Genomic DNA, 27,650 nt, shown 5'->3' on the forward strand with positions numbered 1-27,650 from the left:
AATAGACTGGGCCATGGCGAAAGTTTGTGAAGAAAGTTTTTCTTGTGATTTTGAATTTATCAAATTCACTAAACAACTTCATAAAATTGAAAAATTCAACTCAAAGAAATATTTTGAAACGTCAGAAACCGCTCGTATAATCCCTATACCCAGCATCATCTATCCACTATCCGCTAATTAGTGACGTTAGTGTATAATCGATTACTTGTGTTTATAATTCGATTTAACTCCCACGGATAAGTTCCGAGTTCGGATAACTATAAAATGACGTGGATAATGGATAGAAAACGCCGAGCTGTATTCGACCCCTCAGAATGGATCGATTTTCTCGTTACTGTAAGCTAAGCTGTAAGGAGAAGTACACTTTTTTTGAGGAAAAGTAGTTTCTAGAGCCCATTTCATGCTTTCCTAACGACGCCATTTCGATTTTGAAAACAACCACGTGCGAGGCGCAGCGTATTAAGCTTAGCTTCGCTAGGTCTGGTTTCGTTATTTTAAGGCTTTAACCTCCTAAAGCTATTGAACTTTTTATTGGTGTTTCCTTCGATTGTGTTAAATTTATAACGCTTAAGCTGTTCACCCTTTAAACTGTATCGCGGGTACTTTATAAAAATCCCAAAGGATAAGCGAACAACGAGATATAGTGAGTATTGTACACTAGATATGAGGACCCAGGTAAAAACCGTTAGAGATTAAAATGAATGAAAGTTATCCCGTAATGATATTTTGGTTACGTTGCTTGCCGGCTTTTTGAGAGGCAATTGATATTCAAACAGAAAAATATGAAATACTTCACGAACGGTTAAATAGGCCTGTTTAGTGCGTGAAAATAACAAGAGCTTTAGTTCTAACTCCACTTTTGGAAGAAATAATACTTCCATTTACGACAAAAACGTGTTGGAAATACAACTGGTATTATTTTGTGGAAGAAAGAAAGAATTCAATAGCTCTTGTCACGATTCCTCGAAGAAAATGGTTGAGAAACTCTTATCCAGCAGAATAACGGGTAGAGTATTCAGAAATTATATATAGAGGTGTCACGGGGGAATACTTTATATGTATGTATGCATTATGTAAGGATGAAAAGTCACTATACGTCGAAGGCATGGACCACGTTGACGTCAACAAAGAGATACAATTAACGCATCTATAAAGCCACGTTCACACTTACATAAGTAATCGGTTCAAAACGCTTCCAAAGTTAAGTGTGAACAAAACTGATACTCGAGAAGCTAATTCCCTTACAAAAATTTTCTAAAAAGATTTCTTAGAATCTCTCTATAGGTATTTATTGGGTTTTTTTATAGAAAAACTGGACCATTTTTATACAGCCATGGGTCATTTTTTTATAGGTTTTTCTAAAGGTTTTATTATATAGACTTTTATAGAAGTTTATAAAAATATTTTGTTAAACTTCTTATAAAATTCTTTTAGAATCCCTAGAAACCATCTTTTATAAAAATTTATAAGCTTCTTATAAGAAGTTTATAAATAAACCTATTAACTTCTTATAAGCAATTTATAAACAAACCTATTAACTTCTTATAAGCAATTTATAAACAAACCTATAAACTTCTTATAAGCAATTTATAAACAACCCTATAAACTTCTTATAAGCAATTTATAAATAAACCTATGAACTGTTTATAAAAATATTCAAAAATAACGTTCAAACTAATTTTCTCCGAAAAGAGGGAAACATTTATTTTTTTTTTTGTTAGTTACACGGTCAGTTTGTTTTTTTTCTCTACTTCTTTAATTTTGTTGGCCAATGTATCATGAATTTCCCTTCTTGTAGTTGAGGGATATTTGGTGAGGGTGTATGCTAAATAAATTTAAAAGTTTAAAACAGGTAACACGTATATCTAGCGAGAGTCCTCGCTAGATTAACTGGTTTGCCAGTCATGCTTCAATCGAACATAGTTGTTTACCTATTATAGCATTTATCCTTTGGCTATCTAAAGCCTTCTTGGGATTTTTATCTTTATGGGCATTACTGCATTTTCCAGTCAATGATGAATTAATTATTTCTTCTTCCTCAAATAAAGTTAAAAATAGTGCACGAGCAAATTTCGTTCCAACAGGGCAAGTCCTTAGCATATTCGCCAGCATCCTCTTATCAACGAGCACTCCTGGTGCTAACTCGTGCATCTGGAAAATGTTTAAAATGTCTTAACCGATTAATTTTTAACCATTTAATAATTTAAATCCAATTACTTCGCTTTAATTGAATTAATTGACCTCCTGATTGATTAATCTTCGCCCTTTAAGAGACCACAAAAAAAATGTACTCACTTGTGAACCAGATATTTGGGTTTGGGACTCAATCAAACCTGAACCTGATGGGGCTGTATCAGAGCCAGATGACAAAGATTCATTAACATTGTAGTTGTTGCGCTTACGCTTTGACTCTTGAAGCTCCCCTATCAAGTCTTTTAGTTGAGCTAGTACACCTTTTTCTTCTATTAAATAATTTTTTAAAAAATAATTGAAAATGGAAAACAAAGCTATGTAACGTACCTTTAAGCCTTTTAATCTCAGCTTTGTCGCATTTATGTTTAGCTTTTAGTTTTTCATATTTTTCCTGTAATATACTATACTTGTGACTCAAGGAATCAAAATTTTCGCTGCAGTTTTCATCAGAATTATTATTGGGGTTACAAATTTGATTCATCAATTCTTCCTGATGCTTGTCTTTAAAACTTTGCACCTAAAAACAAATTCATTTGAATTATTTTTAATACCGAAAATTAATTAAATTTAAGGGAAAAAAATTCAAATGTTAATTTTTTGGAACTAATAATAGTGTTTATAGTGACAATATCTACTATGAATATTGTGTCATTATTTAGTTTCTTACTTCACGAGGTCCTAAAATTTCACGATCAGTTGTTTCGGGAACCAATTGACCAATTCTTTTATAATGGCTAACCATTAAATTAGTTCTCTTTTCTTCCAATTCTGCCAGTAAACCTTGAAGATGTTAATTAAATGATTAGATTTTAAAAAATTCCCTTAATTGCACTAGCCGGCTCCTAAACTAGACTTCATTGTGACTCCCTTTAAGTAATACAATTACGACTGGAGCCAATCATGCTTTACCCAAAAATAACTTGTTCATTTAATTACCATATCCAAGAAGTGACCCCGGTGATGTTTCTTCATCTTCTTTCCACGAAAAATCCAACACTTGCCCTATGAAAATATCTGGGTTTGCGTGAATTTTTTCCCCCAGTTTTGTGTCATTTTTAAATGCCAAATCTGCTGCAATGACATCCCAAATGGCTAGGTCATGCCATTTTACCAGAACCATAGAGTGCTTCTTTGCGCTCTTTACTAGCTTATTTCTGGCCATGATTATTCTAATTAAAACAATCAATATTAGGCCAAATATCCTACATAAAGATCGGCTGTAAGACAGTATCCCATTCCCAGTCTTTATCAAAATTGTTGAAAACACTACCTAACTGAATAAAATCATAACCTTAAATACCGTAGTTTATTTAATCTATTCTGGGTAGTTGGGATACTGTCATTGCCCATAACAGTGAATCACTTAATCTTATCTACACAGCTAAAAATATACCATAAGCGTATATGAATATACTAAACATGCTTGTATAAAGTAACTTTAGACTACTGATATAATAGTTAATAAACGAATGGCTAAAAGTGCGCCTCTTTTTAGGGTAGAAAGAAACTAAAAATAATAATCTTTTGGAAAAGGTGGCAATAAACAAGCTAATTAGCCATAATTTGGAACGGTATCAATAATTAGGGGTAAAAACATATTCTATTTAGTAAAATTTTGGAAAAGGGGAAATTTATTCAGTTGATAAAACTTGATAATAACAAAAACAGGCGCACATTTAGCCCCTCATGTTAATAATACCAATAAAATATTGAATTTTGAGGGTCCTGAAACAAAAAACATTAGAATTTATAAGATGCTCCTTATTTTATTAAAACGGAGGTTAACTGAACATTTTTTACTCACGGATTAATTTTGATTTCCTTGGATTGTTCTTATGTTTATTGTTTAACAATTAACATACAAAGAGCCAGTACCAAGGCTTAATGTGTACGCGAACGCGGAAATTTTTTTTAGCTTCGGCGGGCGGCTACCAGCGGCTACTACGTGACTCGACGCGAGAGAACTTGCTAGCCGTTGCGCAATATCGAGAGACTCCTAGGCGAGGTCGCGGCGAGAGATGGAAAATTTTCCTTTGGTCGCAAATACTGCATGTCGCGAGTTTCGCCAGTTGGCATGCCGTATTAATTTCCGATACAGTACAACCTATAAGGTGCCAATGCTCTTTGATTGAAGCATTCTCCTTCGTCCCCCAAATATAGAAAAAGGGTTAAAAAAAACTTCTCTCGAACAATGTTGCCAACTTTCAATGAAAAAAGTCTCTTTGGTAGTTTAAATAAAATCCGTTGCTAGTCCAGTCGGCAAGTCGAGGCGAGGTAGCACAATATTCGTCTTTGGTCTTTGGTTTTTGGATGTTATCACGTGTTAATCGCGTCTGCAAACGGCGGATTTTTTTCTCATTAACTTTAAACCTTGGTAAGGATACTTTTCAGTTCTTTTTCTTTATCGCATATACATTTATTTTGTTTGTTTCAGTAGCAAGTGCAAATCAAATTATTTACATTGTGATGGGTAAAACGTATAAAAAATATCTCTGGTGTCCGGAAGCTGCCAAAAGCATTCCCAGGAAAACTCTTTACCGTCTAAAATTGGCTAAGGAAAATGTTATAAACAAGGATCTTATTGGAAGAAGTGTTGGCCTTTACGATGATGCTCCTGGTTCTTCAGGCTTAGTGCAGCGAAATATACCAAATGTTATACCGCGAACTCTGATTGCAGATAATGCTAGTGACAGCAGTTCTGGCAGTTCATTGCATGCATCAGAAACAAACCTCAGCGTGTCGAACGAGGATAGCAATTCATGTAATATACAAAATGTCGAGGTACAAGACAATAACCAGACGATGGAGGAGAATGAAGATGAGGAGTTATTTTCTTATAGTGTACGTGTAAATGAATTGATTAATTATTAATATAGCTTTGTAATGATTAAATTTCTTATATTTACAGAGTGCTTCCTCGGAACCAGAGTCAGAACAGCCCAATTCTCGTATTGATGATGAGTTAATTAATCGAAAGGAAATGGATAGCTTGGTTAGTAATTGTAATCTAGTAATGCTGTGCATAATGTGACTGAGAACAAATATATTAAAATTGTTTTAACTTTTCAGGATGGAGACCTTTTCCCGGAATCAACATTGTCTCTCAAGCAAAGTCTTTTAATTAACATGGCTCATATCCTGCGTCATCAGGAAAGCAAAGAAGCAACTTCATCTTTACTGAAGCTTTTATCGTTTCACATGCCCGAAAAATCAAATATGCCTCATTCACTCTATTTATTTTACAAACATTTTAAAGAAGCTGAAAGCCATTTTACATATCACATGATTTGTGAAAAATGTAAGGGCTACATTGGAATTGAAGACAAAAGATGCCATGTTTGCAACAAGCTGGTGAATCTGAAGGAATGTATGGATAAAGGGAACTATTTTATAGTATTTTCTATTCGTGAACAAATTGAAGCTTTATTAGAAAAGTCCTATCGTGAAATGAATCGAGGGAAAGCGAAAAGAATGTTTCTAAGTGAAGGAGCAGAATATAGAAAATTACCAATGAAAAGGGGGAGGGATTTATCCATAACGATGAACACCGATGGAATACCTGTTTTTCATTCTTCCGGATATTCACTATGGCCTATACTCTATGTAGTGAATGAGATAAACTTTTCAGGACAAAATAATGTACAAGTGGCCGCTCTCTGGTTCGGAGTTGACAAACCCGAAATGAACTCGTTTCTCAAACCTTTCGTTGATGAATTGAATGATCTTTCAAATAATGGATTTTCTCATGTGCACGATGGAAAAACTACAAGTATTAAAGTATTTCCTGGACCTTTATCATGCGACTCTGTTGCTCGGTGCACATTGCAAAATTTTCACCAATTTAATGGATCCTATGGTTGTAATTGGTGTTTAAAAGAGGGCCGCAGAATAAACCGAGGTAATGGCGGATCTCGAATTTATGACTATGGTAAAGGGGATAAAAGAAACGTCACGCAAACTAAAAGAGACGCTAAATTAGCCATTACATCAAGAAAACCAGTTAATGGTGTTAAAGGATTTTCTGTCCTAATGGTTTTAAATTTCTTCAATATAATAAACGGTTTTGCTGTTGATTATATGCACGCTGTGTGTCTAGGCGTTGTGAGAGCGACATGTGGTTTGTGGATGGATTCAGAAAATCATGAAAAAGAATGTTATATATCGGGGAAAAAACGAAAAGAAATCGACGAGATTTTTTTATCTCTAAAACCTTCAGATGAGATAACAAGAACCCCACGATCACTAAAAGACCGCAAACAGTACAAGGCAAATGAATGGCGCTCTTTTTTGTTATACTACAGCCCAGTGCTCCTAGAGTCATTTTTACCAGCGAAATATTATAAACACTGGCTAAAACTAGTCACTGGGATCTCATTATTGCTCCTCGAAAATGTCACAATGGCTATGGTTGAAGAAGCTGAAAAACACTTGCGGAAATTTGTTCAACACTATGGTGATTTATATGGCGAAAATTATCTCACTTTCAATCTGCATTTATTGCTTCATTTACCTGAAACTGTCAGGAATTGGGGACCACTGTGGGCGGTTTCATGTTTTCAGTTCGAAAACATGAATGGAAAACTCATGAAGCTTTTTCATGGTACACAAAGTGTGCCTATGCAGATTGCGGAAAAAATTGTCATCTTGGGTAAGATATCGGAGCTTGCTGAAGGAAGCTTTACAAGCACTCATAAAGGTTCTCCTGGAGCTTATTTTCGTGATCTTCTAAGAGGTTATCCATTACTTCAGAATTTGGGTCCTGCTAATGAAGGGGTATTTTGCTACGGATTGCCTTCCCACTGTAATTTAAATTGCCTTGAACTAAATCTTTTGAGTCCATATCAACCTAGTGGTAAAATTGAGGGACTAGTTTCTAAATTTAACAAAATGAACATTTATGGTGTAAAATTTTGCTGCAAAGAGTCTAAAAAAAGAAACAATTGTGGTGTAAAACTCCGAGACGGAACCTTGGGAATTATAGAGAGCTTTTATTGTGTTAAAGACGTTAATTGCCCGCATTTGTCTCTCATTTGCACTTGCAATTTTAACTATTTTGTAATTGTAAAAAAACTGAACTGTTATCATTTGCCTCAACTGCAGAGTCAGCTCTTTTATAAAACCAAAATATCGAATATTACTCTAGCATATCCAGTATCGGATATTGACGTAAAAATGTTAATATATAAAGCGAGAGCTTTTGGTGACTATATTTATGTAGTTGAGTTAAAACACAAGTTTGAATCTGACTAGGAATAATTTTATTAAATGGAAAATATTGATATCATGTTGTGATTAATTTTCATTTGGTGGGCGTTGGCAATAAATAAATAAATTAACTTCGAATTTCTATTTTATTTACATGCGCATTCTAATTTATCTGCGAAGTTTAACCAGTTACAATTTTTGTAGAATGTTTTCAAATATTTTATAAGGCTCCTATAGAGAAAACGTCTATAAAATTCTTGGGAAAAAAAGTCTATAGGATTTTTTATAGAATCCCCATAGCCTATAGAGCCCCATAACCCCTCTATAAAGCTCTATAGGCCCCCATAGCTTTTTTATAGAATATTTTTGTAAGGGTTACAAACGCGGTTTCTTGAAGTTGCTTCACGAACCAACTTAAAGCGGGTTTAAGTTTCTAGTTCACATGGGACGAGACAAGTTTTCAGGGTTATTTCAGCTGGGATGAGACTAGTCTTTTTTCCGCTTCCCTTAGCAGACAGCACCAGCGAAAAGATAAGCAGACAACACTAACAGAAGCGTCTTAAAGTGTGAACTGAGGCTGTTGAAATCGCTTCGAACTAGGAACTTGAGAGTGTTTAAAGTTAGTTGGGCAAACGAGTTGTCAACCGACTCCTGTACAAGTGTGAACATAGCTTGAGTATTGTCGAGGTATGTTATCTCTACAATCAAACATGGATGTTTACCAACTAACTTTTTCAGTTTGGGCAGGCACATGACTAAGAATAATATTTTTTTTTTTTTTTGGTAGATACTGATGACACGAAGTGCTAATGGAATAGTTTGGCCCAAAAATACACTACAATTTTATTAGATTACCACCCGTCAGTTACTGTACGTTAGAGAGTCAAAATTGTTGATACTCTTTTGGCTGAGTAGTTTTTGCAAGGACTACATTTAAGTCTACGAAGATCAGTAAGCTTTTAGTGCAGGAAAATTCCCCGGTGATGGAAGCTAAAGACCGGAAGAGAGAAACTACTTGAAGATACATGTATTATAGATATATATAGCGCCACACAGCCTCTCTAAACCCAATAAGATTTCCCGGAGGGACTAAGACGTTCAAAGTTTAACTTTCGAATCTTCTTTTAAACCGATTTACCACCGGTGTCCTTTTGACGACCCAACCGGATTTCTCTTCCTAGTTTTTCTCTTCTTTAACCAGAAGCTCATAAATTAAAGATGTAATAAATTATTTCCTTCAGTCTAGGGTTAGTTCCTAAACCTTATTGGAATAAAGAATTTCAGATATGTTGAATTTGAAACCTGATTTTTGGTCGCTTGATTTAAGGTGTTTTCGTTCTGTCTGGTTTTGTATACGAAACTTACGAGGTTAGGCCTACCATCACATTTTCGAAGAATTGTTCAATCAAGGTTACGGAGCCCGATGAATCTATTTTTAATATCAGTCTGTAATGATGGCGACCTGATAGCTTATTATAGAGCTTATGGTCTTGCCTCTGGTAAATTCCGTATACATTTATATACTGTGTTTTTGGAGAAAACAAAAAGCTATGGCATCTAAAAGTTTAGTTTTATGCTAAATCACATTCATCTACAAAGTAACTAAAATCAGCTTTCTTTGTAATGTAAACAAACGAAACATTTGTTCCGCTGAGCAAGTATTGTAAAATTGAACTAGGTAATATGTTCAAAATATTTTTGTGAATAAAAGACTAACTCCGGTTATCTTCTCTCACATTCTTTTCAAGGGAAACGACAAAGTTGTTGTTGAAAAAACAATTTAGCCTATCGATCGAGTTGGTTTTAAATAAGTAAAAGTATTTATCACCAATGAAATAATTTACTCTCACCCAACATCTATTTACACTACATAGCCATAGTTTACCTAACTCGAGTTGGCTCATCCAAAGCTACGTTCGCACTTACAAGGTAATCAATCATTTCAGAACTGGTTTTTCCAACTAGTTTTGAAGACTTCTTCAATATCAATTCGAAGCGATTTCAACATCCTCGGTTCAAACTTAACGACGCATCGTCTGGTTGATCTCCCATTAGTGTTGCCTGCTAAGGCAAGTGAAAATACCTTAAGGCTACTTTCAACCCAGGTGAAATAACCCCGAAAACTAGTCTCATCGATTCGCAGGAGAATATCAATGAAAATTAGCGACTAACCTACAAATCCGCTTCAAGTTGGTTAGCCAAGCAATTTCAAGAAACCGCGTTTGTAATTAACTAGTTTCTCGAGTATCAGTTTTGTTCTCACTTAATTTTAGAAGCGTGTGAACATTGCTTAACTGATTCCAGGTTGTACCATCTTCAGTGCTAGAATGAGTGTGAACGCCATGCCCTGCATTAGCTATCGTTTAAAGCGGCAAAAACACGTCATGTTAGTGTCGCTCGAAGGGCAACAATTTCGTTTTAGATCCCCATGGTTTCATTTCAACTACAAGATATTAACTTCGGATATAGTGCCAGCTCTTTCTTATAACCATCGATGACATCGCCCTGTATTGCTGGCAGCCCCGACTGTTTGTCTAAAGTCTTAGGGTATGAAATTTCCAACCGAAATCCGAGAACTTCCTGAAACTTGCGAGAGAGATGGTATAGTTTACCACAGCCCTAACATCCATTCTATACACGCTTTCTAGTTGAAGTAGTTTTATTCCAATACGTATGGCGTAGGCTAACATAAATTTTGTTTTAAAAAAACCTTTTTACACTAAAACTTTTTTTTCTCCTATAGTGTTTGCTTTGGGATTTTTCGATTTTTCCTTTTTTATCATCTTCAAATTTAAAAAAATCTATCGGCTTATACGGATATACGTTGGGTTTTTGCGTTTTTCCGATGGCTGTATCGTTGTTTTGTTTGAAAATTGAGTTTGAAGAAAATCTTAATTTTGGGTCAGTGTGAGAAAATAAAGTCTTGAACCTTTTCGATACTATAAGCTGTTAATTCTCATCCTTGACACTTCCCAAACATATTTTAAAAGTAAAGATAAACCCGCTCTAAGAGTTAAAGGAAAAGTTCAGGTAACAAAAAATTATAGCAAGAAGTGATATCTAGTTTATTAGAGATGGTTTAAGATGCATAAGTATTCGCGCGCTACAGTCCCAGTCATCCTTTCAAAATACAAGGGGGGGGGGCGTAAATGGAGGCCGGACTATTTCAGACCTTCGTTTGGACTGGAGATAAAACTGGAAATGCTTCGAATTTATACCTTCTCCCTAATGAACTAGATATCACTTCTTGATAGTGGTTTTGACTCCCAGCTAAACCTAGGACCTAGAATTTTCATCAAAAACAATAGTTACAACCATTGACTCCAATTTAGATGAAATTTTTATAGTATACTTTAAGCGAAATTAAGGAAGCCACTCTTTTTAATGAATACCATTCTCAGAGTAGCCAGCCACCAATAAATTGTTAAGGAGCTGCTACTAAAGAAAACTAATGAAGAATTTGTTGAAAGTGCTTCAGTGTTGCCAACCATGAAAGTTATAATTAGAACAAATTTTCTAAAGTAAATTATTTGCGGTAGGAAAATTATTTAGTTTTTAGTATAATATTTGAATAATAGATAATGATTTGCATTGATTTTATGAGATTCTTTCTGGTAATCTTAGCTAAGTAAAGTGTTACAGTTTTTCAGAAACAATCTTTTAACTCTCATCGTGTTTTGAAAACAAGTTAAGTTTAGTAACTATTTTTAACTCAGCGAAGTGATTCTTTAGCTTAGCCTTTTTCCTAGACCCTAAGGTATAAAATTATCATATGACACGCTATACTACGCGATAAATAAAAAATATAACTATTTATGTTGAAATTTAAAGCGATCGATGCCCTTATAACATCAATAAATATTTAAGTATATACTGTTCGCCCTTTTCTGTAAAATTTTGACCCATTTAATAAGACTAACAGGTATATTCCCAAGTGGTTTTGAAAATATGACTTTATCAAAGAAAAAGAGATGAATTTATTTCACAAAGCATTAGAGAGTCCCCCCCCCAAAAAAACCATTTTCTTCCGAATTTATTTTAGGAAATAGCTTCCGTTATTTTTACTCCCGATCCTTGGAAAAGAGTGCTATGAGAAATTTAACGGTCATTTAGTTCCTTTAGTTTTATCTGGGGTATTTTCTTTATCTAGCTGTTCTTTCACTGGCCATATTTTTCTCCATGATGATTCACTAGATTAAGGCCGAAACGGTGGATACGCTATTACGTTTAATAATAGGTACGCATGCTAGAGAAGCAAGTTGTCAGACATTAGCCATTTTTAAGTATACTATGGGGAAGAATCACTATTTACAACGAAAGTTTACATATTTCATAGTTAATGAAATCAGAAGTTTAAATTGGAGCCTAAAAAGCAAACCAAAGCAAACAACATAACCCTAACCTAATCTATGCTAAGCCTGACCTATGATGAATCATGTCTGGTTGCCGTCATATTCCCCAATTTTATAATACAAAGTTTAGAAATTGACCGGAAAACATTAAGCATCTTAGTGGTTCATAGACATATTCATTTCGATTTCGTTAAGTTGAAATGTGGCAAGAATTTCTGTGTTAAGCCTAATTTGAAAAACAAAATTGACCATTTGTGATTTTTCTCGCACCAAAGATAGGCCGCTTTCAGTTGGAGGAGGAGCTGAGTCTCGTGACATAATTTACGCTGCCATATTGGTGGGTTTAAAGCAGGAATGAAGCTGAGATCACCCAATTTGGCTACCAGAACAGCGGTTAGACTTGGGAGGGTGTGACGTACTACCATCCCATCTGAAAGCTCTAGGCCTATACAGCGCTGAAAATTTTCATACACGTTTTATTTTTGCCTAATGAAAGCTTTGGCAAGTATCCGACCAGCCGGGGTACATGAATTTCATCCAAACTACGAATTGAGAACTTCGTAATATTATTCTTACATTTCGAATTACGTACCTACATATATTTATACGAAAGGCGAAATTTTGTTCCAGCTTTCACTTTGAAATGTTAATGCCTCTAAACTTATGAAATATTGAAACCTTACTCGCAGAAAACATATTCCAAATGGTTACGTAAATAGGAAAAGGAAACCTAAATATGTTTTGGTAAAATTGGCCTCATAAAATTATCTAAGCTCTCTTTTAACGAAATGGAAAGATTTGAATATTAAATGGAATTTTCATAGGGGTAATATTTTCAGAGGAATACATTTATGCATAAACAGAGCCATAAACAAAATTTTATACATAGTTTACAGACTAGGAGAATTCATACCATTTACACGGGGAGGCCAGATTTCATATGTTACACAAGGAGGCCTGACTCACTGGGTGAGTCTAAAGCCAGGCCTCCTTGTGTAAATGGTATGAATCCTCCTAGTCTAAAAACTATGTATAGGCGCGTTGTATTTGAAGAAAAGTATGATTTTTAATAGCCAACTATAGATGTAGCCGCAAAACTCTTATCGTTTATAGTTCTTTGTTTCTTTTGCTTCATCTATGAATCGATTTTCGCCATGCGATGAAAGATTTCTGTAAAGTTAAATTTGCTTGTGGCTTTAGTTCATTTATTTCTTCAAATCACATTAGCAACTTCATTTAAAGTAAAACTGAAATCCTTTATGATTTAATTTTTCAATAAATATATAATTTTATTTTAAAATATGTAAGAGACAGCTGACAGAAAATGCACGCAAGGTACTAATCACTCTCATATTCCCCGGATTAGGCGTAATGAAATTAGTATTGCCAAGGGTAGAGATTCATTATTTTATACACTCTTACGTTTAAACCAAATCTAGACCGGTCGAGTATCCCTTTAAGATAGTATTCGATGCAACTACTGGCTAACCTTGGTTTATTGTAATTTGAATTCGAATAGCCCAAAGTAATATTTTGATAAATCGTTTTGTTATAATGAAAAGGGTAAATGGTGAAATTCTACAATAACTTCGTGAAAAAACTATTCATCATAATTCTTGACTGTCTCTTTTTCAATTGGTTTATTCAGAAATTGGCCCTCATTGCAAAATATATTATTATACTGTACAAAAATGAGCAGAAAACCCAACCCTAAAAAATAACAATATGGTCAAGGGTCAGATTATAAAACTAACCGTGGCAGTAAACACGAGAAAAATTCAAAACGCTATTCAAATAAATTGTTAAAATCGGGCCTTCACGGGTCAACATTAGAAATTTAGCTTCATAGAAAACAACCCCTTTTTCAATAGTAAATAATCTGACCCTGCCCCATCCTTTGACTTCAAACTGGTACACCTGTTCCCAAAACGTCCCTCCAAGCCCACCGAAAAACCCATAGCGTTACTGACCGCTATAGATAGCATGGCCTTTGAAAGGGCATGCTAATAACCTCTCGAACATGGGGGAAAGAAGTAAAAAATCTCTCGAACCTTTTTCAATGTACAATAAAATCGAAACACAATCTTGTAGCAACCTTTAGAGAGAGGACCAAACTTCTCAAAATAAAAATTAGTCAAAACCAAGAAAACTTGTATTTTCTTCACAAACAAAACTTAGAATTTCAACTTAAAAGAAATTACCTTCAACAAAAATAAAACTTAGTTAATAGATTAGCAACTATAAATTGGATTTTTCAGTCGGTTCAGTTTATAAGTAGTAGCTCTCCCAACCTGGTTAAAATTAGTAGCCAGCCTTAGTAAGAAACTTTAGGGTGCCGAAACCCGGGAAAAACCTTTGGATATTTAGAAAAACCGCGCGCAAGAACTGTCGGTACGTAAAACTTTAAAAAACTCAAAAACTCAACTATGGATGAACTTCAAAAACAAAGTGGATCGGCGGGTGCCTTAACAACGGCGCAATTAGATTTAGCAAAATTAAAAACAATTAGAACAAAAGCTAGAAGTGCGGTAACGCGAATACAAAACTCATTAAAAGCGCTATTAGCCGATAATAATACGGCTTTAGAAGATCTGGAAGATCAACTCGCTCTTTTTAAACAAAAAGAAGAAACGCTACAAGATTTAAATAGCAAAATAATAGACTTAATCCCAGGAAGGGACCAAACCACCATCGACGCCGAATTAGAAAAAGTAGAAAATATACAAGACGAAATCACCCTACTAAAATCAAAGGTGAATAGAAAAATTCAACAAATTCAAACGGCATCTTCAAGAGCCAACTCGGTCAGTGGATCGAACACCTCGACCATCTATACCCCATCAAACCCAACAGTAACACCAAATGGAGTTGGGCAACAGAACAACGCAGCTACCGGAAACAACGGAACGATCATCGGATTACAATCGTCAGCGGCTGCTAACACAAATTATCCAGCAAACATCATAGCGAACCCTCCACCAACCACCAACTTTAGGACGGCCTCAAAACTACCAGCGTTGGAGATCAGCAAATTCTCCGGCGACTTCATGCAGTGGCAAGGATTCTGGAGCCGATTTGAAATAGCCGTAAGCAATGAAAATTTATCTCCCGTTGAAAAACTTAGTCAATTAGAATCACACTTGTCGGGAGAGGCTAAAGAATCATTAAGAGGCCTACACGCGTCAGACGCGAGTTATGACGAAGCGGTAAAAATATTGAAAAATAGATATGATAAGTTAGGTATGGTTAAACACACTCATATGCAAGTGTTATTAAATTTAGAGCCAGTGCATGACGCCAATAACATTAAGGCCTTACGCCAATTATATGACACGTGTGAAGTCAATTTAAGAAGCCTAAGATCTTTGGGGCAAGATACGTCACTTAGTGGATATTCAGTATGTCCAGCTATCATTAAATGTTTACCCAATGAAATTAGACTGTCCTACAGTTTAGCCCGAAAAAATGACGGGGACTGGAATATAGAAAAATTAATGGAATTTTTAAAAGATCAAGTAGAGGGAAGGGAAACATCCGCCATCCTCGGTATGAATGCCAAAGAAAAATCAAAACCAAAACAGTTCAAACCGTCTAACGATAGTCAAAATTTAGCCACAGCCACTGCGCTCCAAACAACCGTTAATTATAAACCAAATCAGGGTCAAACTAGGGGTTCATACTATTGTATCTTTTGCGAAGTGGACAACCACTCGAGCTCAAATTGTTACAAGTTTAGCTTAGAAGAAAAAAGAAAATTGATCCAAGATCAGGAAAGGTGCTATATTTGCATAAAAAGGGGACATTCCTCTAAGGAATGCCATTCGCGATTTAGAACGTGTAAAATTTGTAATGGGAGGCATAATGCCGCAGTTTGCTATAAAAATAATTGCAATCAAAAATTAGAGGAAAAACCTAGAGAATCCCACAAAGAAAAGGGAAAGGATGAAAGGGGGGTCACAACCTTAACAGTTACGTCCCCTCATTTAGATATGGGCTCAGTTTTACTCCAAACGGCTAAAGCCACGGCCCAGCACCCCGAAAAAATAGGAAAGGAATTAGGGGTTAGATTATTATTAGATGGAGGCGCGCAGGCCACCTTTATTAGAGAGGAGGTTGCGCAACAATTAGATTTGCCAATAGTAGGGGAACAAACAGTTACAGTTTACAACTTTGCCAATAAAACCCCTAGCGTAGAGAAAAGAAAAGTTGTGAAATTAAACGTACAAAGCGCGGTAGATCCGTATAAAAAATTAGAAATTACTGCCGTGGTTTTACCATACTTGTGTGAAGCCATAGCTACCACCGAATTTGAACAAGTGGAAAATTTAATGAATAAAAAGGGGTTAAAATTATGCGACCCCCCGAGTCAAGCGAAATTAGGCGAGACAAACATTGAAATATTGGTAGGTGGGGACTTCTACTGGGAGTTCGTCACTGGTAACGTGGAAAGATTCACAAAAAATTTGGTTTGTTTAGAAACAAATTTGGGATGGGTCATACAAGGTCCAACAAACAAACCTCAAGTTGAGCTAAACAACAATATTGTAAGGGTAGGATTCGTTAACGTAGGAAGACCTCGCCCATCGGAAATGATGAAATCGCTTTGGGAATTAGAAGCCCTGGGTATTGACGGGAATCCCCAACAAGAACCCTTAGAATCAGATGTTATGAAACATTTTAGAGAAACAGCAGAAATTAAAGAGGGCAGATATAGCGTCAAATTTCCTTGGCGTGTAGAAAAGGAGGTACTACCCAACAACTTAGCAGTAGCTACTCAAAGAATGAAACCTTTAATTAAGAAGTTTAAATTAGAACCAGAATTGTACTCGGATTACAAAAAAGTGATCGAGGAACAATTAGAGCAAGGAGTAGTAGAGAGGGTGCCCCATCCAGAATTAACGCAAAATAAAATAGGGACATACTATATGCCCCATCAACCAGTTTTGAAAAAAGATCGTCTTACGACCAAATTACGCGTCGTTTATGACGCGTCTTCCCACGAAAAAGGTGAACCATCATTAAATGATTGTCTCAGTAGCGGAGCTAATTTAAACCCTGATCTTTTGTTATTGCTACTCAGATTTAGAAAACACCCTATAGCAATAACAGCCGACATTGAGAAGGCTTTTTTACAGGTGGCAATAGCGGAAGATCAGCGGGACTCTGTTAGGTTTTTATGGGTTAGCGAAAAGGACGGCAAAATAAACGAAAACAAATTTGAAACGCTTAGGATGACTAGGGTGCCATTCGGTGTAACATCTAGCCCCTTCTTGTTAGCAGGAACGATTAAAATCCACATAGAAAAATATAAAGATGAAAAACCCCAAGCGGTAGAAGTTTTAGACAATGACCTTTATGTCGATGACTTAACCAGCGGCGAAGATAGCGTAAAAGGGGCGTTCCAGCTTTCTAAACAAATAGCGGAAATAGTTAGAGATGCTAACATGAAACTTAGGAAATGGCAGTCTAACTCAAATGAACTTAGAGACCTATGGAAAAGCGAAAATATGTCGGGGGACAATTATAAATTATTATTCGAAGGTCAAGCTGAATCAGAAAAACAAAAGGTTCTAGGCTTAGTATGGGATCCCAAAACTGACACATTCTCATTTGATTTAACAAACCTATTAGAAACTCTAAAAAACGTAAAGGAAACCAAAAGAAACGTCCTTAGCATGGTCGCTCAAATATTTGATCCCATGGGGATTTTGTCACCGTTTACCATTAGAGCCAAAATCTTGCTTCAACAGTTATGGGTAAAAAATGTAGCCTGGGATGAGACAATAGAGGGTGAAGATGGAAAAATATTTAGAAACTGGTTTGGGGAAATGCCCGATGTTAGAAAAATTGCGATAGACCGGTGTTATTTTAAGGGACCCAGAAAGAATATTTCAAATATGTCACTGCATTGTTTTTGCGATGCAAGTTTAAAGGCTTATAGTGCAGTGATATACTTGCGTTACGTAGTAAATACCACAGAAGTTAGGGTATCGTTAGTAAACTCTAAGGCAAGGGTGGCCCCGTTGAAGGAGATTAGTTTACCCAGGCTAGAATTAATGGGTTGCGCAATAGGCGCGAGGTTAGTCGACTTCACTAAAGAAGCCTTCAATCAAGGTGAGTTAGACATATTCATGTGGACGGATTCAATGATAGCTCTAAATTGGGTTAGAAGTGACAAAGACATTTGGAAACCCTTCGTTTCCAATAGGGTGAAAGAAATACAGAAATTATCTGACCCAAAATGTTGGAACCATTGTCCAGGCGAACAAAACCCAGCGGACTTACCCACCAGGGGGTCTAAGATAAACGAACTAGTGAATGGCAAAATCTGGTGGGAAGGTCCCACCTGGCTCAAGGAGGAAAAATCAAATTGGCCCTTAGTTAAATCTCCATTAGAATTAAATACAGATTTAGACGAAATAGAATGCGAAAAAAGAAAAACCGTGTTAGTAATTAGATGCGAAGACAGTCATAGCATAACCAACTTGATAGACCTTAAAAACTACAGTTCTATCTACAAGCCTTTGCGGATTACGGCTTACATATTTAGATTTGTGAATAAATGTAAGAAAATCCAGATTAATGAGGGACCTATTCAAGCCAACGAGCTCGCGAGAGCGGAATTGGAATGGATAAAGGCCACTCAAAAAATTGACTTTAGTGAGGAAATAGAAGCTCTAAAAACAGGGAATAAAATTAATAACTCATCAAAAATAGCAACACTCAGAGCAATATTAGATGACCAAGGGATTTTACGAGTAGGTGGCAGGCTTGAAGAGTCTAGTGTAAGTTACGCTATTAAACATCCTATAATATTAGAAAAGTCCAATACATTATCAAATTTACTAATGAAAAGAAGTCACGAAGAAGTATGCCATTCTGGTGTACAAGATACTATAACTCAAGCACGCGAGAGATATTGGATCATAAAAGGTAGACAATTAGCAAAAATTATAGTGGGTGGGTGTTTGATTTGCAAGAGACACTTGGCAGTAGCGGGAGACGCTCCCATGGCTAACCTGCCTAAAGAAAGAATAGAAGAAACCCCTTGTTTCCAAACCCTTGGCGTAGATTTCGCGGGGCCCTTATTTGTAAAAATCGACGGAAAAACAGAAAAGAGCTACATTTGTCTTTTCACGTGTGCAGTGTCACGCGCAGTGCACTTGGAGTTAGTGGCTTCCCTGTCCACCCACGAATTTTTATTGGCCTTCTCGAGAATGGTCTCTAGAAGAGGCATTCCTCATATTGTCTATAGTGACAACGGGAAGACCTTTAAAAAGGCGGACAAAGACTTAAAAGAAATTTGGAAAGTTATTAGAGACCCCGATGTCTTGAACTATTTTGGCAAAAAAGGTGTAGAATGGCGTTTTATAACGGAGAGAGCGGCATGGCATGGGGGTTACTGGGAAAGATTAGTAAGGTCAACCAAAACAACATTAAGAAAAATTTTAGGAAAAGCCGCGTTAACATTTACTGAAATGGAAACAATGTTAATAGAAACAGAAGCGGTCATAAATGCAAGACCTATAACATTGTTTTTAATGACGTTGGGGAACCCAGTCCCCTGACACCATCACACCTACTATTGGGTAAACGCGTGACGTGTCTACCCCCTCTGAAAATAAAAGAACAAAAAATACCAGCCTCAAGAGAGGACTTTACTAAAAGGCAAAAATATAGGTTAGCATTAAACGAAAGACTCTGGAAGAGATGGAGAGTAGAGTATTTACTTGAATTAAGATCGGCTCACCACAGCTTGTTAGATAAGAATAGAAAAGCAATTAAAGTGGGAGATGTAGTTCTCATCCACGAGGATATGGTCAAAAAACACATGTGGAATTTGGGCCTAATTAAAGAGGTCATAATAGGTAGAGACGGAAAGATAAGGTCATGTGTGTTAAAAACAAGTAAAGGCAATGAAATTCGTAGGCCTGTTCAATTGCTCTACTCTCTAGAAGTCAATGATCATAATGATGTAACTTAGTGCATGTATAAATTTGTATATATTTTTGGTGTAATTTGTATTTTTTTTAATCTCAAAACTTGTGAAATTTAGTAATTTTGTATTTTTTAATTTTTCAAAATTGTGTAAATATTAGTATCATTCAAATTAATTCATTCAAATGTTAGATATTGTATGTGATGTGTAAGCTAGAATGTTGTAAAAATATTTTGAATTGTGTAATAATTAAGAACTATGTTAAAATCTGGAAAGACTACGTCTTTCGGTGGGGAGTGTACAAAAATGAGCAGAAAACCCAACCCTAAAAAATAACAATATGGTCAAGGGTCAGATTATAAAACTAACCGTGGCAGTAAACACGAGAAAAATTCAAAACGCTATTCAAATAAATTGTTAAAATCGGGCCTTCACGGGTCAACATTAGAAATTTAGCTTCATAGAAAACAACCCCTTTTTCAATAGTAAATAATCTGACCCTGCCCCATCCTTTGACTTCAAACTGGTACACCTGTTCCCAAAACGTCCCTCCAAGCCCACCGAAAAACCCATAGCGTTACTGACCGCTATAGATAGCATGGCCTTTGAAAGGGCATGCTAATAACCTCTCGAACATGGGGGAAAGAAGTAAAAATTCTCTCGAACCTTTTTCAATGTACAATAAAATCGAAACACAATCTTGTAGCAACCTTTAGAGAGAGGACCAAACTTCTCAAAATAAAAATTAGTCAAAACCAAGAAAACTTGTATTTTCTTCACAAACAAAACTTAGAATTTCAACTTAAAAGAAATTACCTTCAACAAAAATAAAACTTAGTTAATAGATTAGCAACTATAAATTGGATTTTTCAGTCGGTTCAGTTTATAAGTAGTAGCTCTCCCAACCTGGTTAAAATTAGTAGCCAGCCTTAGTAAGAAACTTTATATACAATGTCTATTCTAGAGGGCCGGTAGGCCCTTCTAGATAAGAACCCACACCCTCCCGTAATGTTAAAGAAATAATTCACAGATTTTAGGCTTAGCGTCCCATAGAAAAAGCATGGGATTTTTGGTGGTCCACTCCATCGAATAACTCAGAAACTACTTCGAAATTAAGGTTCGGAACACTTTTGAATTATCAAGCTACTATTGAATGTTGAACTTCTGAAGTTTGATTAAGAACAATTAATTCTAAGTATTTTATTTTAATTAATTTAAAAATCATGGTAAAACCGTTACATATATTACACTGTTTGCATAGCATTTTATTCAGCCTTCGTCGGGTTTGTGGCGCATAGGATAACGCGTCTGCCTATGGAGCAGAAGATTGCAGGTTCAAGTCCTGGCAAGCTCGGTGTTTGTTTTTACAGATCTTTTATTCAACATAAATGAAATAATCCTATAAATACAATACTTGGATAAATTTTTTGTTACGAAATACGGGCTTGTGGCATAATGGATAACGCGTTTGCATTCGAGGCAAAACATTGCAGGTTCGAGTCCTGGCAAGCTTGGTGTTTATTTTTACAGATCTTTTATTCAACATAAATGATATAATCCTATAAATACAATGTTTGGATAATTTTTTTGTCACGAAATACGGGCTTGTGGCGTAATGGATAACGCGTTTGCATTCGAGGCAAAACATTGCAGGTTCGAGTCTTGGAAACCGCGTTGTCTATTTTTGATGAAGAATCTTAGTATATAAAAGGGAAAATTCTTAAATAACAAACTTTCAATGAAATAGGCGCGTGCTGGCGCGTGGTTTAGAAATAACGTTTTTTTAAACCTATACAAAAAGGTCAACTAAACTTAATTGAGTCACCAACCGCCTTTTTGTGTGAAATAAGTTACCACCCGCCTATCTATGGTGAATTAATTTACCACACTTCTACCAATTGTTAATTAATTTACCACTTCCCTGCCAAATGATTTAAAATTTTAATCTTTCCCATAAAATAATGAGAGGCACTTGGAGTGAGCCAACTGGAACATCGAATTAATGACGTTTGACAAGCATAGTATTATTTTTATAATAGATTAATACAAATTAAGGCTGAAGGAACAGATATTATGTAAAAAAGACTTGGTTTGCCCAAGCCTTAAAAACAAAAGGATAAGAGTTTTTCCAGTTGTCTGAAGCGCGGATATTTTTTCTATTGAATTTTAAAGACAATCCGTATTTTACTACTCTTTAGAATTTAATTCAATCACCTGATTTTACTGCTAATGGACTAGTTTCCTAAAAATTAATTGAAATAAAATAATTACTTATCTCAGATTTTTCAACAACAATTCCATTTTCCTGAAACATTTTATCATGCATTTATTATTTTGAGGGATATCGTGTAAACTCAACCAACACTTCTAAAATCTTCCTCACAAGTACTGATATACACAGTTCAATAATTGTGACTGTGCTTAAAGAAGAAACGAACCTCTTTATCAAATATAAGAAAGGTGATAACAGCCCCCTTTTGTATTCGAAAAGACCGCATATAATACATAATTAATGAGAATATTATTTGAAAATTAAAGTACGTTCTCCATTGAAAAGAAAAGAAAATTCATGATAAAATGTTTCAGGAAAATGGAATTGTTGAAAAATCTGAGATAAGTAATTTTTTTATTTCAATTAATTTTTAGGAAACTAGTCCATTAGCAGTAAAATCAGGTGATTGAATTAAATTCTAAAGAGTAGTAAAATACGGATTGTCTTTAAAATTCAATAGAAAAAATATCCGCGCTTCAGACAACTGGAAAAACTCTTATCCTTTTGTTTTTAAGGCTTGGGCAAACCAAGTCTTTTTTACATAATTTCATAAGGTGTCAGAACAAATTTTTATTTCTATCATTCTCGATGTATTGTATCTCTCAAACTTTCTTCTTACGCGTCTGAGTTGTAGTGAATGTTTACGTTTTCCCGCTTGTAGCGGCTGCCCAGGCTTTCATTTAATGACTATTTGCGCTGTCCCCAAGTCAATATTTAAAAGTTTGTTTGGCGCTGGTTTCCCTGGTAACGCCTTTCAATGTAGTGGTTTTTTTTCGATTACCAACCAGACACTGACACGATTTAGTTTATGTTATTCCACGCGCACTCTTTGTAAAAGGTTCACGGTCACGAACGAAAATAGGTCAGATTCGCGTGTTATATAATATTCTATTTTTATACCTACCGTTTTGGCAGATGTTCATGAAACACGATATAATACATGGTGTTACAGGCTTCTTCTGTAAACTGAAGAGCTTGTCAATCAATCGCATTTATTGGTTACCAATTTGAAAATATTGGAAATATGTTTTGGTAAATTTTATTTTTAATTAAAATTTAAAAATAATGTAATTTGAATGAGATGGTTTGTTCATATTTTAAACAACCACTTTTCAATATGAGCTTTGCACTAAAAATGTGACAAACCAATTTTGCTATTGACTTTGTAGGTAGTGACGTTTTATCTTGAAATATCTCAAAACCACATGTCGAGTTTTTGAAGTCTGGTTTTGAAACTAGTGTTTACAGAAGAAGTTAACATTTAGGGAATTGCTTAACCATTAGTTTTCCGTAGAACGCCTGTAGAAGTGTTTCATTACATACACATAATGTTCAGATACGAGCCAACATTCAGGGGCGATGAGAAAATACTGAATATATAAAAGAAACTCTGATAAATTGTGATTTCAACTAATTAGTAGTTGCGTTCACAATTGACTTTATAGAAGCGTTTTGAATAGTTTCAAATTGGTTTCACTCTTAAGCGCAAACGTGGTTCTATTGAGTTTAATACCAGTTGTCAGCGTGATTACCTAAAATATAAACGATTTGATTATTTTAATGTGATGTGATAAATAGTTATTAGTATTGCTATTATTTATTTCCGTCATGTAATGCCAGCAACTCCCAACTATACCGCTTTTCGTTGTCAGCAACGAGTTCCGAAACTGTTTTGTCGTATTTTTAAGTTTTTCCGGTGTGAAGAATTCGGTATAAGAATTCTCGGAATGAGTCTAACACGTGGCCGGCAGAAAGAAGAAGAAAAGAATTTGAAGAAGTAAAGGGAAAGACATTGTCACTGTCACTCAAAGGAAAAAGTATAGAAAAGTTGAAGATAAAATTGCTTCTCGTTGGCCTGATGGTTTAGTGGGCGAGCGAAGGGGTATACTCTTGGTCAAGCGGCCTGGGTGACAGCTGTTCCCGTGTTCCTCCAATCGTGAATGCCCTTAGCCCGCTCGCCTCTTAGCCCCCCTCTCGGTCTCTCTCTTAGCCGCGCTTCCGAATTGTCAATATTTCTTGGACCTCGAGTTCTATATCTTTCTTCTCAACACCGAAAGAATAAGGACCCTTACCTAGCTCGAGATACGCCGTTATCCGCGAGCCGCGTGCCTGCAGGCGTAACTGAGAAATGGTTATGGGAGAGACGTTTAGTTATTAGAGCTTGTTTTCTTCCGAACGTTTATCAAAATTGGAAGTACATGTATTATTTATAGAGTGCTGGCTAAATTACGGTCCGGCGGTGCCAGCAGGTGTTTTAAGAGATTGAAAACCGAGAAGAGTTTCCAGTCTATGTAGGCAATAAACAATAAATGGTTTTTGAAATATTTGGATGATATTTCTTAAGAAATTAACTTTCTGCGTAACTTTTATCAGGGAGAAGTAGACATGGAGATGTGAGAACAAAACTGATACTCGAGAAGCTAATTACAAACTTGGTTTCTTGAAGTTGCTTCGCGAACCAACTTGAAGCGGCTTTGGAAAGCTAGTTTCTAGTTTTCAGGGGTATACACTTGTGCTTGTATTTGTACTTGTACTTGTACTTGTACTTGCACTGGTGCTTGTATTTGTACTTGTTTGCTTCTTCTTAGCTACAACTTACAATATATTTTTGAAAATTAGGTAAGGCGCTGTAATCAAAGAAAAAGCATATACAGTACGGGGACTGTATAAAGGAAAGCACTCAACGAAATCTTAAAATGTTCGCAAAAGCGCTTAGACTAATATTTTCACCATAATTTGAAAGTTTACAATAAGCTAAGTAAAAAGAAGATTTTCGAGGCATAAAAATCAATACGAATACCACACCCAGTACACTTCGTTATTCTTTTATTTGTACGCAAAAATTTAAATTTTAGAAAATTGCAATGAGCACACGCAACAGTACAATCTACGTAAATATTTATGTTTTACTTTCTCCTGTTTTTCTAACCATCAAAAAACTCATCCGTATATATCTAGAAATAAAATCCCAAACAGAATTTTTGAAAATAATTTTCGCTGTTACTTGTAATTATTTAATTTGTGTAAGTAGAATTGATGTTTGAATGTATAATAAAGAATTCTAGCAGAAATCATATTTATGTGAATTATTCTCTTTAATTTAAAAAAAAAATCCCTTCTTAATTTTAGATGACAAATCCATATTTGAAACTATGCCATCAATGCTACCAATTCCTTTAATCATAACATTACCATCGTATACTTCACTGTTTATAAATATAAAATTTTTAATAAAAATATTTTAATAAAATTTTATATTTATCCCAGAACATTCCTTATAACTTTCTCGGAATTTGAGAGTAAACACTTGACGACAATTTCCCAAGGGAAATTACAATATGAGATTAAAAGGAAACAAAGAGGATTTTTTCTTCACATTCCAAAGAACAAGAAAAACTAGATTTTTTTCCTGTTTAAAGGGACCGTAAAGTTGTCGTTGGACCGTTGAATTTTCTTTTGTTGGAAAAAAGGCACCCGAGCCCGCCCCCCATAAACATACACGTCAGTAACTGACGTATAACGCGCGGTCAACGAAGAATTATTTCGTGTTTTAAAGCGGTTCCTCACATCCATTTAATCTCTCATGCGGTTGGTTGTGAGCCGCACCGGCCTTTACTCAGTACCATCTCCCGAGGACCCTAAATCCCCGCTGCGTCGACAGTAGCAATAGCAAAGGCGCTGTGATTGGCCCAATTGTATCATCTGCCGGGTAAGGCGGAATAACACAAAAACTGGAAAATGCCTTAACATTATTTTCCCGTAAAGAAGGAAAGACCCCGAGGGGGTGGGTTGTGACGTCAATAAAGACTTTTTCCAAAAAAATATCGTTGCTCCACAGACTCTTTAAGGAAATAAGAATAATACTTTTCCTGTGGCCTTTTAGCTTTTCTTGTGCTGTCAAATATCCGTGATCATTTGTTACTAAATACAAAACCTTTTGCATAAAATAGTAAAATACCCGTATCATCTTGCAAAAATTTTATAAATTATTATTCAAGTCAATAAGTACTATATTATTTTCAACAGTGAGGGTCAATTTCGGATGTTTCATCGACCTATTGAGGCTACTGTTTCTGATTCGCATCATACAATCAACCCAAGCTCATAATCTAATCAGAAACCATCCGCAACTCTAGGCAAATATAACCAGGAAGTCTCTGTGAGGGAGTATTATCATGAAATGGGGAAGGTAAAAAACCGGAAACATACAGTCGTTCTGTTAATAACGTGCGCTTCGACCGAACACTTTGGAAGAGGTAACTCGTCACGAGATCTTTTTCAAAAAGTCAGGAAGACGGACAATTGTAAACAAGCCCTAGGACACACACTCTCCCTAAGGCGCGAAATAGTATAGTCTTCCAAGCAGGAGTATATAGCGGTGGTAACCATGGTAATCGGAGAAAGCTGGATTGCCGTTTTTAATAAAGGGGGACTAAATACACTACTATGCCTCTCACCGAGAATCCCCCTATGAGTCTCCCTGATCTAACTCTTCGAAGGTACTTTATGCAGGGAGAAAAGAGGTAGGATGGAGCGGCAATAATGATGGGCGATCTGGGGCAATGAAATTCTCCCAGTGTACCCCACGGTAGTCGATTGTTAAGTGCTGCCGCGTAGCGCCATTGTATTAGTGCATAGCCGACTTGTATTAATAAAGGCCTATAGGTAAGAAGCTACCCATGGGGCGGCATACCAATTTTTAGCGACCGCTAGATGTCGCCCTTAGGGGGAAAATTTTGTGGCGGGAACTTTAAAACGAATGAAAATGCCAATAGGAGAAAGCTTACTTTATGTATTGAGGTTGGGTTTTTTTTTGAATAAAGTAAGGCAGTTTTTTTAGAAGTAATACATTTACTTGATAACAATATATTTGTCTTTATCTCATTTAAAGTGCGTTTAGTAAAGTATGTTTTCTACTTTTCTATCTCAGTAAAATGTAATATTTTGAATCACATTACAACTTTGCATATTTTCGGGGCAAGGGTTTTAATTTGTACGTTTTGACTGTTTCTTCAACGTCACTTATATCTTTGGCATAGTTGATCATTAGGAGTTTGACAAGCTTATCTAACATAATATCACATAAATTAATATATACCTATTTCAGCGTCCCACCAGACCCAATCGTTTTCGCAGTTAAGGCGCGTATTTCTCTCAGATTTCGTATCCACCCCCATTCCTTGCCCTAAAATACCCCAGTAATGTTTTGGTAAATATAGGCATATTCACAGGGTTGGCCAAATTACATGAACCTCAAATAAAAAATTATAATTACAAATCAAAAGTATATTAAATTACAAATTAAAAATCATCGTAGGATTCTTATCTGATTTTGTTAAAGAACCCTTAACGTTTCTACCTCGCCAAGATATTTAAGGTATTATAAAGTATGCAATAACGCAATAAGTTACTAAACCTTTTCAATCCTACTGTGATATGTATATATTAATTTATGTGATATTATGTTAGATAAGCTTGTCAAACCCCTAATGATCCCCCGAAAATATGCAAAGTTGTAATGTGATTCATAAATTTCATATGTTAGGTACTAATCAAAACACTTATTTTGAAAATATTACATTGTACTGTGATAGAAAAGTAGAAAACATACTTTTCTAAACGCACTTTAAATGAGATAAAGACAAATATATTGTTATCAAGTAAATGTATTACTTTTGAATAAACTGCC

The 27,650-nt window shown here is 35.6% G+C and overlaps 3 protein-coding genes and 1 long non-coding RNA gene across 8 annotated transcripts in view; 2 read left to right on the top strand and 2 right to left on the bottom strand.

Annotated features, from left to right (window-relative positions):
* Window positions 1-27,650, bottom strand: part of LOC149713512 (uncharacterized) — a 158,913-nt gene that overhangs the window by 56,451 nt on the left and 74,812 nt on the right. The window lies entirely within an intron of this gene.
* On the top strand, window positions 365-9,028 carry LOC149713515 (uncharacterized). The gene is made up of 4 exons (XR_016371339.1): window positions 365-1,006; window positions 1,079-1,175; window positions 7,913-8,085; window positions 8,186-9,028. It is a non-coding gene; the product is annotated as an uncharacterized LOC149713515 (long non-coding RNA).
* On the bottom strand, window positions 1,679-3,355 carry LOC149713516 (uncharacterized). Of its 2 annotated transcripts, XM_089848802.1 has the most exons (7): window positions 3,130-3,355; window positions 2,861-2,973; window positions 2,521-2,710; window positions 2,334-2,462; window positions 2,218-2,264; window positions 1,932-2,151; window positions 1,679-1,825 (listed from the first exon to the last, which is right to left on the bottom strand). In XM_089848802.1, exons 1-5 carry the CDS (start codon window positions 3,353-3,355, stop codon window positions 2,233-2,235), a joined length of 690 nt encoding a protein of 229 aa, XP_089704928.1. In that variant the 3' UTR covers window positions 1,679-1,825; window positions 1,932-2,151; window positions 2,218-2,232. The 2 variants fall into 2 exon arrangements, with proteins under 2 accessions (XP_089704928.1, XP_089704917.1); XM_089848791.1 differs by having other exon boundaries at window positions 2,218-2,462.
* Window positions 4,432-7,536, top strand: LOC149713517 (uncharacterized). Of its 3 annotated transcripts, none has more exons than XM_089848780.1 (4): window positions 4,432-4,567; window positions 4,631-5,034; window positions 5,102-5,185; window positions 5,263-7,536. In XM_089848780.1, exons 1-4 carry the CDS (start codon window positions 4,504-4,506, stop codon window positions 7,441-7,443), a joined length of 2,733 nt encoding a protein of 910 aa, XP_089704906.1. In that variant the 5' UTR covers window positions 4,432-4,503; the 3' UTR covers window positions 7,444-7,536. The 3 variants fall into 3 exon arrangements, with proteins under 3 accessions (XP_089704906.1, XP_089704898.1, XP_089704890.1); XM_089848772.1 differs by having other exon boundaries at window positions 4,480-4,567; window positions 4,628-5,034; XM_089848764.1 differs by having other exon boundaries at window positions 4,504-5,034.

This window comes from Phalangium opilio, unplaced genomic scaffold (assembly GCF_054372755.1).
Source record: "Phalangium opilio isolate 3A_F unplaced genomic scaffold, DU_Popi_V2 ptg000009l_1, whole genome shotgun sequence".
Taxonomy (NCBI): Eukaryota; Metazoa; Arthropoda; class Arachnida; order Opiliones; family Phalangiidae; genus Phalangium; species Phalangium opilio.